The sequence below is a fragment of the Bos javanicus genome, chromosome 10 (assembly GCF_032452875.1).
Source record: "Bos javanicus breed banteng chromosome 10, ARS-OSU_banteng_1.0, whole genome shotgun sequence".
Lineage (NCBI taxonomy): Eukaryota > Metazoa > Chordata > Mammalia > Artiodactyla > Bovidae > Bos > Bos javanicus.
The window spans coordinates 58,170,115-58,182,344 of NC_083877.1; the positions used below are offsets into that span (position 1 = coordinate 58,170,115).

The 12,230-nt window shown below is 40.8% G+C and overlaps 1 protein-coding gene across 4 annotated transcripts in view; it reads right to left on the reverse strand.

The window, feature by feature from the left end:
• Nucleotides 1-1,381: 1,381 nt before the first annotated feature.
• Nucleotides 1,382-12,230, reverse strand: part of SCG3 (secretogranin III) — a 38,309-nt gene continuing 27,460 nt past the window's right edge. For 2 of the 4 annotated variants that reach the window (XM_061428755.1, XM_061428753.1), the window contains 3 exons: nucleotides 7,225-7,305; nucleotides 3,270-3,344; nucleotides 1,382-2,676 (listed from right to left, as the gene is read on the reverse strand). In XM_061428755.1, coding sequence (XP_061284739.1) covers nucleotides 2,558-2,676; nucleotides 3,270-3,344; nucleotides 7,225-7,305 — 275 coding nt within the window. In that variant the 3' untranslated portion in view covers nucleotides 1,382-2,557. The remainder of the gene's footprint in view (nucleotides 2,677-3,269; nucleotides 3,345-7,224; nucleotides 7,306-12,230) is intronic. The other 2 variants (XM_061428756.1, XM_061428754.1) reach the window with 1 other exon arrangement.

The following is a 12,230-nucleotide window of genomic DNA, read 5'->3' on the forward strand; positions in this document are numbered from 1 at the left end:
ATTTTCTTGTAGCCACTACTACCTGCATTATAGACAGGGAGTTGAGAAAGCAGAAAAGTAAAAGAAAAAAAAATTAGGAAGGGAAACAGTCATGTATATAAGGAAAGGTCAAGGCCTCTTTAAAAAAAAAGTCCAGGAATTAGTTTTAATGTAAAGAGTTTTTATGATAAAATAATATGAAATTTGAGAGTAATCCAAAAGATGCAAATCCAAAAATGCCATCCAGAAGACAATTTGGAAATGAAGGGCACGATCTCAGGAACATTTTTCTGAGTGTTTTATTTTTGCCTAAGGTCTCTCTTAGCAATTTCTAGCCAAAACATCTCTTCCCTCATCTTCAAGATACTGAAAACTGAATTCACCGAGGCCATGGTCAAACTGTGCTGGACTAGAGTCCTTTAGTCACTGCCTTGCACACAGAAGCACTGTGGAGGAGGAACCGAGACAAGAATCTGGGTTCTAATTCCGGCTTTATCATTTCTTGGCCATCAGAGTTTGGGTGTGTCCAGTGCCCTTTCTGTGAACCAGTTTCCTCATGTATAAAACAGGACTGACCATTTCCTTCTGTCTTGTTTATCAATAGGAGCTAATGAATGTCAGTGTGCTCTGAAAGCTACAATGAACTCCTCTAGTAAATACCTTATTTTAAAAATACTGCATAGATATTTAGGTAAACTATTAGACAAGTGAACGGAGAAAATGCTTGGGTCACAATCAGTTAATTCTCTCTAATGTAGAAGCAGCATTTTTGGACTACAGGCCATGGTGAAATCGAGTCATTTATCAAAGATGAGTCATTCACATGATCTGACTCATTGTGCTTTGGCAAGGGTAGTTCAGGCAAAGATGTTTTAGTTCCTTCTCACTATTAACCAATGGGCACTAGCTTTTCTAAAACATTATGAGTTTTGTTTCTCTGTGTGTCAGGCTGTGGTTTTTGTTTTTGCAACTCTAGAGAAGGTGGGGAGAAGCAGCAGTGGTCTCCTCCCTGTGAAAACACCATTTGTAGCTTCTCTGTATGTCCCCCATTCCTCACCAAAAACTGAATACGAGGTAGGGGTGTTCAAGACAGGTAGCAGAAGCCATCTGAAGTAAGATAGCCGATATACAAAGCATTATGTTATTTTTATGATTTTCAACTGAAATATATAGAAAATATATAATTAATTTATACCGAATAATACATTTTCAAAGCATTCTTTGGTTTGTTAATTCAAAGCATTAACACTTCAGGAGGAAGCATCACTGTGTGTTGTTTCTTGACTGTGTCTGTGGTGGTGGTTGAGGAAGAGGGGTTGCAAGGATCTAACATTCGTTAACCTTATCCTCCAGGGAAGCTCATCTACAAGCTTTGGTTCACAGGGAAGGAAATGATTTAAAAAAAAAAAACTTTTTATTTTATATTGGAGTGTAGCTGATTAACAATGTTGTGATAGTTTCAGGTGGACTATCAAAGGGGCCCAGCCGTACATATACATGTGTCCATGGTCCCCCAAAGGAAGGGAATGATTTTTATCTTTATATTTACCCTTCCAAGCTTCCCAGGTGGCGCTAGTGGTAAAGAATCTGCCTGCCAATGCAGGAGATGCAAGAGAGGTGGGTTCCTTCCCTGGGTCAGGAAGATTCCCTAAAGGAGGAAATAGCAACCCGCTCCAGTATTCTTGTCTGGAAAATTCCATGGACAGAGGAGTCTGGCAGGCTACAGTCCATGGGGTTGCTAAGAGTCAAGAACACACATCTATCTACCCCACTCCCTGGTCCTCTTGCTCTCTGTTGAGAAACCTTGGCTTGGATCAAATTCAGTTTGGATAACTTGAGTCTGGCATCAATTTTTACCTTGCTTTATGTAGTATTTTATGACCTCATTTGTCTTCTTGGAGAGTACATAGTTCGGTATCCCTCTTAAGAGAAAAACTCAATTTCTGAAATCCCACTAATAGGAAATGTTGAGAGTGGGGAGAAATGGTTAATAAATCCAGCAAATCCTATGCCTATTTTTCAGGTTCCTTTTTGTGCCATTGGGCCTGATAAAGAGCCAGCAGGCGTAGCCAAAAAAGCTGATAGCTACACGTTAAGCTCTAGAGGCTTTTAGGAAATGTGAATTTATTTCAGCTCCCCAAGTGGAAGAGGTACAGAAGTGACATCTTGTAACAGATAGTCTATGAGGTGCTTTGGTACCCAGCATGCCTTGAAAACAGCCCCCCAATTCTTCAAGGGGGGGTATTTGTATGTGTGACACAGTGGAATGAGGGTTCAGCTTTAAGTTCACTCCATTACAGGCTTTTCCGAAGCAACATACATCTGGTTATAAAATGTAAATCTATAAGGAAATAAGAATTCTATATACAAACTCTCAGCTTACATACAACTTTACTTTTCAGATAGTATTTACGGCAAGAAAGCTATTGTTTTAACCACTTTTAAGAGTAACTACTGTAAATTCAGCACTTTCTAATAATCGTTGGGTCAAAATAACTTTAATCACAGAATTAGAAGTGTTTTAAACTACACTACATTTTCTGAAACAGTTAAAAGACTCCTGGGTCGTTTGCCATTTTTACAGGCTACTGTAAATACGCTTAATAGCATCGGCTTCTTCTTTATCAAGGATGCCTTTCTCCACATAAGCATCAGCTTGTTGGTTGATGAAGTCCCTCATCTTTGAAAGGTCATAATCTGGAAAATATCATTCGAGTATCATGAGCAAAGATCAGGAAAGCACAATCCATTACACTGATTACTATTGGTGAAGCATTTTGTGCAACGCAGTTACCACGCCCATCTTTCACAATGGAAGGCGTTTTAGTTCTTGGCCTTGTTGCAGTAGTTTACAGCTTCAAATCATGTTTATATGCATTCTATTATCCCATCTGCTTTTCATCACAACGTTTTGAGGCATTCAGGTGGGGAGAATAGCCCTCATTTGACCAGAAAGGGAACAGGTTCATAAACCAGGGCTTCACAAACTTTAATGTTTATATCAATCACCTGGGGCTCTTGGGAACTTGCAGATCTGTATTCAGTAGGCCTGAGTAGGGGAAGGGGACCATATTCTGCATTTTAAACAAGGTTTCAGGAGATGTTGATGCTGCCGGTCCAGGAAACACACTGTGGGTAACAAGACCCTAAAGCTTAAGTTCCTTATTCAAGGTCACACAGCTAGTAAAAGTTATGATCAGAACCAGGTGCTCTGACTTCTTCAACTTGTTACACTGGGTAAGCCCATGTTGCTATGACAACCCACTTTTTTTTTCCATATTAAGAATTACCTTGATTTTCATGTTGTTTGAATTGTATGCAGGGAGTGAAAAGCGAAACCATAACCTCTTTGTGGTTCCTCTGTCCTACTTAAACAAAAAATTTATGTAAACCATTGAACCATCCACAAAAAACAAAGAGATCCTCAACCAAATAAGGAGGCTGCTGGTGGCATCTTTCTGAAGGCTTGGAAAAAAACCCCCACATCTTCCCTTGATGCTTTAAGTATTATATACTTATTGTTTTAAAATAGGGAAAATATAGAAACACTAAATTAGTATTTAAATCACCTGGATTCTATTATCATTGATAACCTCAGTGGATATTTTGTTCTGTTTCCTTTTAGCTTTTCAGTGTATATCTCAACACAGTTGTGATCACAGGGTACATTTAACCTTATATTAATAACTAATTCCCTTCACTCAATTTATACAGTGAACATTGATATTCCTCAGAAACATCATTTTAAATCGCTACATACAATACATCCTAGGGAGGCATCAAAACGAATGACACATGACCCCCATGATTGGGCATGTAGGTCTTCCACGACACCCCCTAGGCCATGAGCTGCCTGAGGCTGAGTTTCTTGGGTGCCATGCCATTCATCTTGGTTGTTGGCAGCTCCTGGAACAAAGGTCTGCCTTCTGTCAGTTTGTAAAGGGAAGAGAAAGGACGGTGGGGGGGTGCAGGGTGCGGTACAAAAGCTCTGAGCATTCCATGGCCACCTTTAGCTAGCCTGACTAGAAGCTGAACCTGGGTCACCCAGGCATCTTTAAGCCTCTGCATGAAAGGAAAACCAGACCAGAAGGACCCCTTTACAAGGATCAGGTGTTTATCATATCAAGGGGAGCTGAGGCGCAGAGAGAGGTTGTTAGGAGGGCATTTGCTCCTTTTGGTTTGAACACGGCCATGATGACTGAAGAGACAACTAGCAGCACCGAGCATTTTACAACCGCATCTTATTTGCTCCTCACAAAACCCCACGAGGAAAGCGTTAGTGTCCCCATTTCAGAGATGAACAGACGGGACAGAGGAGGTAAGTCACTTGCTCAGGTTATGATAGAATCAGGTTCTGAATTCAGGTCTGTCTGTAGTCACTGCTTTGATCGTTCTATGGCCTTGAAGTACTGAATGTGAAGCATCTAACACGTGCAGGACATTCAATAAGTGTTTTGTTTCAGTTTTGACTTTCCATTCTCTCAGGCACGAGTTACAGAATCAGGCTGAGTGTATATTTTGTGCGCACCTCTCAAGTGGCTTCCTGACGGACTCACAGGGCACCAAGAGGCACTGGTTCAAATTATTTATAACACTGGCTTTTCAGAACTGGTTCTGGGTCAGTATCTTTAGTGGGACAAAAGGCAAACTCCCCCAAAACATCTGTGAACAGATGATTTGAATAGACAAACAGGAAAATATTTTGCTTTCTTTTGAAATGGAAAAATGGAAAAAACTTTTCTTTATAACATGGCTGTCACCGTGTGAAAATGGGGTGGAAAACCAGCATGGTGCAGAGGAAAGGCTGTCGGAGCCGCTCCCAGTTCTGCCCTAGCTGGCGGTTAGAGGGCACCAGGAGTAGCTACCTTGCTAACTTAAAAAGGTTTTAAGGTTGTTAAGACTCAAAAAGGATAAGGGCTATTATTCGCTTTTTGAAAAGTACAGACTTTCTTTTTAAGCCTGCTTAAGATTTCATTATTCTCTTCATTGTCACATCATGTGGCCCTCCCTTTCCTGAGTTTGGGAAGTATATTCAGGTCACCCCAGGCCCCTGTCAAGCAAAGGGCATCTGCAGAGGGTAACGAAGGTCAGAACCAATGGTAAGATTTCCTGTTCACAGTGTCCCAGCCACTGTATGGCTCTAGGAACTGGGTCTCCACAGGCTTTGAGAGACGACCCAGACCAGGCAGAGCACATATAAATGTAGTGGAGGAAGAGCTCACTGTTTCTGCCTTGAGAAGGGTGAAATGCATGTCTCCCTCACTTCCTAGAGGCAGAAGGAAGCCCAGACCCAACACTATCATTCTGAAGTTTATTCATAAAGCCTCCAATATGCAAGCACCAGCGTTCCATGCTTTACTAGTTGGTCATTTCTAGAACAGAAAGATTGAATTGCAGGATGTTGCCGGTTATGACCAGAAGTCAGATTTATGTGTTAATCAGTGAAAGAAAGAACATAAATACTATGGTTGGTGTGTACAATTTACACTGAATTTTGGTACATACTGAATGCATTTTGGTACATACTGTATTATACTGATGCTAAGATAAACTTTATAAAAATAATTTTAAAGTCTTTGCCATTATTAATGGCATGTTATAATTTTTCTTCTCAAGTGGTACATGAAGCAATGGTGCATTTTTCAATCAATGACAGATTGGTGAAATATGGTTCATGTGACTTTTAATGGAAATGACAGCTGGCTAATTCATATCATTTTGAACCAAATGAAATAAAATATGTGTAAAGGCCTGATAATAATTTCCACCTTGCTCGACTTGTATGATCACAGGCTAAAGGAGTGCTGAAAACACCTCTTGTTCCCACTGTGTTCTGTCTCATTGGTTCTCAAGCTTGGTTGTACAGTGGAATTATGGGAGCTTAAAAAATACTGATGCCTGGGTCCTGCCCCTTGAGCTTGAGTTAGTGGTCCTGTGGGCATTAGGAGATCTGGCAGGTGATGTGAATGCATTTTCAAGTTTGAAAAGCCCTGCTCCTCTCATTTTAAAAGCATCAGCTACTCTGGCTAGACTCCTGGAAATCATACTAGAATCCTCTCTCCATGTGGCTCTGGAGTTTCTCCTTTCTTCTTTCTCCCCCTGCCCTCACCTTGGTTTAAGCCCCATCCTACCTGCTCCAAATCCTTGCCTCCTATCTCTTGCCTGGTTTCTGAGGTTTTATTTTTTCAATCTGTAACCACACTGCTGCCAGAAAGACTTCTCAGTCGTTAACCTAATTAAGCCCTGATTTAGTCTCCTCTGGCTAAAATTAACCTCCTTTGCAGGGTGCACAAGCCTTTTCCTGACTTGGACGCTGTCCATCTCCCTGGCTCTGTCTGCAGGTCCTCCCAACAGAGCACCCCAGTGCTCCTGGGAAAATGAATGGCTCCAGTTCCCAGAATGCATCACTCTCTTTTGTCCATTTATGTCTTTGTGCTCAGTGTTCCCTCGGCCTCCATCTCTCCTCACTCAAAAATTCTTCCTTGCCTTTTCAGCACAGGCTTTCCTGCAGCCCTTTCTCCCAGTGTAAAGAGATGTGCCCTCTCCTCTTATCTCTTCACCACCATGCTTATCATGTTAGTCCTGAGCGAGGCCCCCCAGAGCTTTTTGATGGTGTGAGTCATTTGGCAGGGGGTGGGGGGTGCTGCATCTTATGGTCCTTCACATTTCTGGCACTCAGAACAGAGTCTGGTTCTGTGATTTGTTTTAAGTGAGTGAGTGACTGCCTTTGTGACTGCAGGGTGCACACAATAGGAGCCCAGGAAAGGTTTAAGATACTTCAAGAAAAGGGGGGGGGGGGTAGACAAAAGAAGATGGACAAAATGTTGATAATTACTAAAGGTGGGTGATGGGTCTGTGGGGATTTATTATACTATTTTCTCTGCTTCTGTTTGACATTTTTTCATAACAAAATGGAAAAGAAAATGCCTTTGCTTGAAAGGATGATTTAAAAATTGAGAGAAGTGGAGGTCTGTTCCCTTTTGCATCTGAGGGGTGGTGCCAAGTCTTTTCGGCTGAGAGGGGACTTTAGCCTAATTTGACTATGAGGGTCTTTAATAACAGTTCCTGCGAATTCCCTAGTGGTCCAGTGGTTAGGCCTCTGTGCTTTCACTGCTAGGGGCCTGGGTTCCATCCCTGGTTGGGAAACTAAGACCCTGAAGGCTGCATGGCTAATAAAAAACTACAAAATAAGAGCTCCTGACAAATGGGTGATGTTTGCAATTAACAACCACACTAAATCCTTACCTTCTTTATTTTCCTTTTTGTTGTGTTTCTTCAACCAATCAATATTTTTTCTGATGGCTTCCAAATAGGCTTCTGTTTTCCCTGAAAAATTTAAGAGCACCTATATTAAACACTCATAAAAACCATCTGCATCTCTTTGTAAAGATCACACTTCTGTTAGAGACCATGAACAAACATTGGACTTAACGAGCACTTGGAGAGTGTCCCTAACAGGGATAAGCATCCAGGAGGCAGGTCCAAGTTGGTAATATCAAGGGGCCATTATCCCCCACACACAAATAAATACAGTTTATCTTGGCAAAGAAGAGTTTGATTCAGTTCACTGGATGGGTTGGTTCCTACCAGTCTCAGATTGGTTCATTTCCAGTTAGGCATGGTTCTTTCAAACTAAGGTGTATTATCGGGTCAAGAACTGAATCAGAGTGGCAGATACTTAAGAATTCAACACCAAATAAGTGATAAGTCCAAGTCTATGGCTTTGGATAAGCTGCACACAGGCCTTCGTCCAATCTGGGAGGGAGTGTGTAAACACTGAGATGAAGAGGAGACCTGGACCTCATTTCAAGGCTTGGATAGAGACCTTTAGAACTCATTCTAGTATTAAAACTCCCCCGGATGTAAAACTCTCTGATAGGCTTTAAGTGTGGCAGGAGGATATGGGCATCACTGAAGTATCCGCTCTGTGACACCCTGTAGATGCACTGTGTCTGCAGTGTGTAGGTATTGTCATCAGCTTAGAGATGAGGAAACTGAGGCTCAGAGAGGCTAAGTGATTTCCTGAGGCCATACAGGAAATAACAGAGCTGAAATTATGACTCTAGTCTGGCTAAGTTTCTGCTACCTGCTACTTATCTAAAAGAAAAGACTGTATTCAGACATGGACACTGATGTAGCCTTGTTCTGTATCAAAGAGTCAACCATCTCCTTAATCAGGTGAGTCCCTAATGCTTAGAGTGTCTGCATCAAGAGATCAGGTGACCTGAAGAATACTGGATGACCCAAGAAAAAAACGCCTTCAAAGTCCAGGGCCTTTGCAGAAGCAATAGCTGCCAGGGCTCAGTGCGGGCACCATCTGTTCTGAACCCTCTTTGAGCCCTGTTGCCTCTAGTCTCCTAACCAGACCTCTTGGTTGAGCTTCCTGTACTACGTGCTTACTATGTACCAGTGGCTGTGTTTTGTGTTCCCAAATACATGATTTCTTTTACTCATCACAACAACCTTTTGAGCTAATCCTATTTAATCCCCATTTTAATAGGTGAAGAAACTGAGACTTAGAGACAGAAAGTAACATGCTGAAAATCACAAGGGTAGTAAGAAGTAGAGCCATGCTTGAAGCTGGGAACATCTGATTGTAGTCCATGAATAGTAACGTTGCCTTAAGATTTGCTGATGTTTCAGTTTCCACCACATTCACCTAAGTGATTTCCTGAGCATCTTCCTGATCTTGTAAGCCCACTCTTACCTCCCCACTGGGTTGCATGTTAACTGGTCCCCAAAGAAGCACAAAGAAACTCCTTTGCAAAAAGAGATAAGTGAACAAAAGAAAAGAGTCACAATTTCTAGTCCCTATTCACTTCAATTGCCTGTATAGAAAAAGCCTTGATTTTAATGCTTTTCTTTTAAGAATATTAAAGCTCATGAAAGACCAATGTCCACCAACGGATGTCATAACATCGCAACACAAAGAATGTAGAGATTTTCATTGTCTGTTGCCCTTTTGTAAGAAGAACATCTGGATTTGGTAACAAGAATAACAACAAAACAAAACCAAAAACCAGTGTTCTCTATTTTGTATTAATTCTGTTAGAAAAGGCATTTTGAACAAGGAAAGAAATCTTAGTGTAGACTATTTCTAAAGAACGCAATTTCATTATTTTTAATGAGTTTAAATCAATTAGTGTTTCTCATAGGGTTTGCTTTAATGAACAGTTAATAATTTGTCATTAGCACATCAGGTAATTAGAATTTCTAAAACATTTGAGGATGTGTGAAAATAGTCTTGTTCTTTGAATAATTTTAAGCATTCTTCCCACAATCTTACCTGTGATATCATATCCTAATATGGAGAGCTTATTTTTTAATTTTTTAAAATTTATTTTATTGAACCATAGTTTTACAGTGTATTAACTTCTGCTGCACAACAAAGTGATTAAGTCATACATGTAGATACTCTTTTCCATTACTGTTTATCACAGGATATCGAATATAGTTTCCTGTGCCACACAGTAGGACCTTGTTGTCTAGCCTTCCTATATGTAATTGTTTGCATCTGTTAATCCCAAACGCCCAACCCACCCCTCCCCTCCCCCCACCTTCGCCCAGCAGTGGCAACCACATCTGTTTTTCATGTCTGTGAGTCTGTGTCAGTTTCATAGATATTTGTATCATATTTAGCTTTCCCATATAAGTGATATCATACAGCCTTTGATTTTTCTCTTTCTGACTTCACTTAATACAATCTCTGGTCCATCCGTGTTGCTGCAAATGGCATTTCTCCATTCTTTGCAGAGCTGAGTAGTATTCCATTGTATGTGTGTACCACATCTTCTTTACTCATTATCTGTTGATGGACATTTAAGCTGTTTCCTTGTCTTGGCTATTGTGACTAGTGCTGCTGTGAACACTGGGTACGTGTATCTTTTTGCGTTAGTTTTCCCCGATATATGCCCAGAAGTGGAACTGCTGGATCATATGGCAGTTCTATTTTTAGTTTTGTAAAGAACCTCCAAACTGTTTTCCATGGTGCTTGCACCAATTTACATTCCCACCAACAATGTAGGAGGGTTCCCTTTTCTCCACACCCTGTGGAGAGCTTATTTGAGAAAAGGAGTATCACAGCTTAGTTTCTGTTTATATATTGCATTAAAAATTCTCAATTAGAGTAAAATATAAATATGAGGTTTTGACGATAGTGTAGCAGACACTGTTGATTCTCTACCCTCATGCTTCCGTTATTCCAGATATGCTACTATAGGAGTCCTCAGCTGAGGGTGGACAGATTGGGCAGATACACACCCCAGCTTCCTTGGGCTCATTCCACATGGTCCCTGGAGGTCTGAGTCTCACCGACCACAGTTGAAGTCTGCTCATTAACACACTGTAGGGGCTCCTTTGCCTCCCCTGTCTCATAGACCTGTCCCTCAGTAGAGCTTCCTGAGGTCACCTCCCAATTAAAAATTCCACCTCAAATCCCCTTCTCAGCATCTGCTTTGAAGGGAACCCAACCTAAGACAACTGGAAATCGGGAGACCCAGCATCATCTTGTCAGGTTGGTTTTGCTCAGTGACCAATAACCTATAAAAATGGTGTTGAATTTTAAAAGTATGAAATGCATGAAAAATAATTTTATTTACCATATTAACATTATCAATCCACAACAAAGAATGAATTTACTGCAAATTAAAGAAAACTAGATTGTAATTCATTAAAAGGCATCACTTTGCACAAATTCTTTTTGTGTTTTTTTTTGGTAATCTTGAGACTTCCCTGGTGGCTAAGACTCTAAGATCCCAATGCAGGGGTCTTGGGTTCAATCCCTGGTCGAGGAACTGCCACATGCTGCAAATGAGAGTCCACATGTCGCAGCTGAAGATCCCACATGCCACAACGAGGATGGAAGGTCCCGCGTGCTGCAACTAAGCCCAGGTGCAGGCCAAATAAAGAAATATACATTTTTAAAGAAGACTACTATTCTGTGGATCGAAACATATGGATTAGGCTAGTTTCCCTAACTTAAAATGGAACCCCCCATCACCCTCATTGCCATTTTCTGCTTTATTTTTATCCATAATACGTATCACTTTCTATCATATCATATACTTTATTAAGTTTATTATTTATCTTCCTCCCTTAGAAACAGTTCTTGTTTGTTAATGTACCCCCATGCCTAGAATAAAGCTTGACATGTAATAATAGACACTCAATAAATATTTGTTCAACAAGTAAATGGATGAAGCCTTCTTATATAGAAGCTAATCATAATCAGAAGATTGTTTTGTGAGCATGGAATCCAAACCAGGGAAACTACAATTTTAAAGAAGAATAAACTGTATAGGTCTTCCTCCCTCCCTGCCTTTTTTCCTTCCTTCTTCAAAATATGAATTGCTTATTTACAAGACTTGAAATTTAATGGTTCTGAATTTAAATGGTAGTTACATCAGAAACAATTTAAAACACCTATGACTGTGCTAAACAAACTATATTCACATGGCATTTAATCTTCACAGAGCTCTATGAAATCAGCGTTATTGGTCCCATTTCGCCCATGAGGAAACTCAGGCTTAGAGAGGGTAAGTGATGTGCCCAAGCAGACAGCTGAGTAAGGGTCAGAACCTGAACCAGAATGAATCTGGGGCCTCTAATGAATGGAATTGGGTAAAATTCACCCTTTAGACTGGAGATTTAGTGCCTGTTGTTGTTACCAAACTGGTCAAACAACAGGCAGTGTTTCTCCATCTTGGCTGCACGTTGGGTTCACTTGGGAGAGCTTTTAAAAATCCTGATGCCCGGGTCAACTCCTCATACCAATTACATCAGCATATCTGGAGGAGGGACTAAGTATCAGGACTTTTTTTTTTAAACAATCCTGAGTCAATTTGAATGCGGGGCAAAGTTTGGAAACCACTTTCACTCATACTGAACCCACCTGCCCCCCGCCACTACATTTGCTGGTGCACTGGAAAAAACAGGAATAAAATCAGGTGTCTCTCTGCCCTCAGAGAAGCAGCTGGTTCCTATTTACATTTCCTCTTCTCAGGAGCTGTAAAGCAGATCTTTTATTTACATAGTGTGCACTGAAAGCCCATGAGAGTCCACTTTGGAAAGCTGGCCTATTTTCAAATTAATTTCAGCTTCCTTTGGAAAAAAATAGCTCATGGCTGAGGTAATATGGCACAAGCCTTAAAACATATGCTGAAGCAGATGGGAAGAGGGCCAGAGTCAAGATGTAGCCCTGCTTTTCTGACTGTTCTGATTCTCAGCCCTGCAAGAGAAATATCCTTGTATAT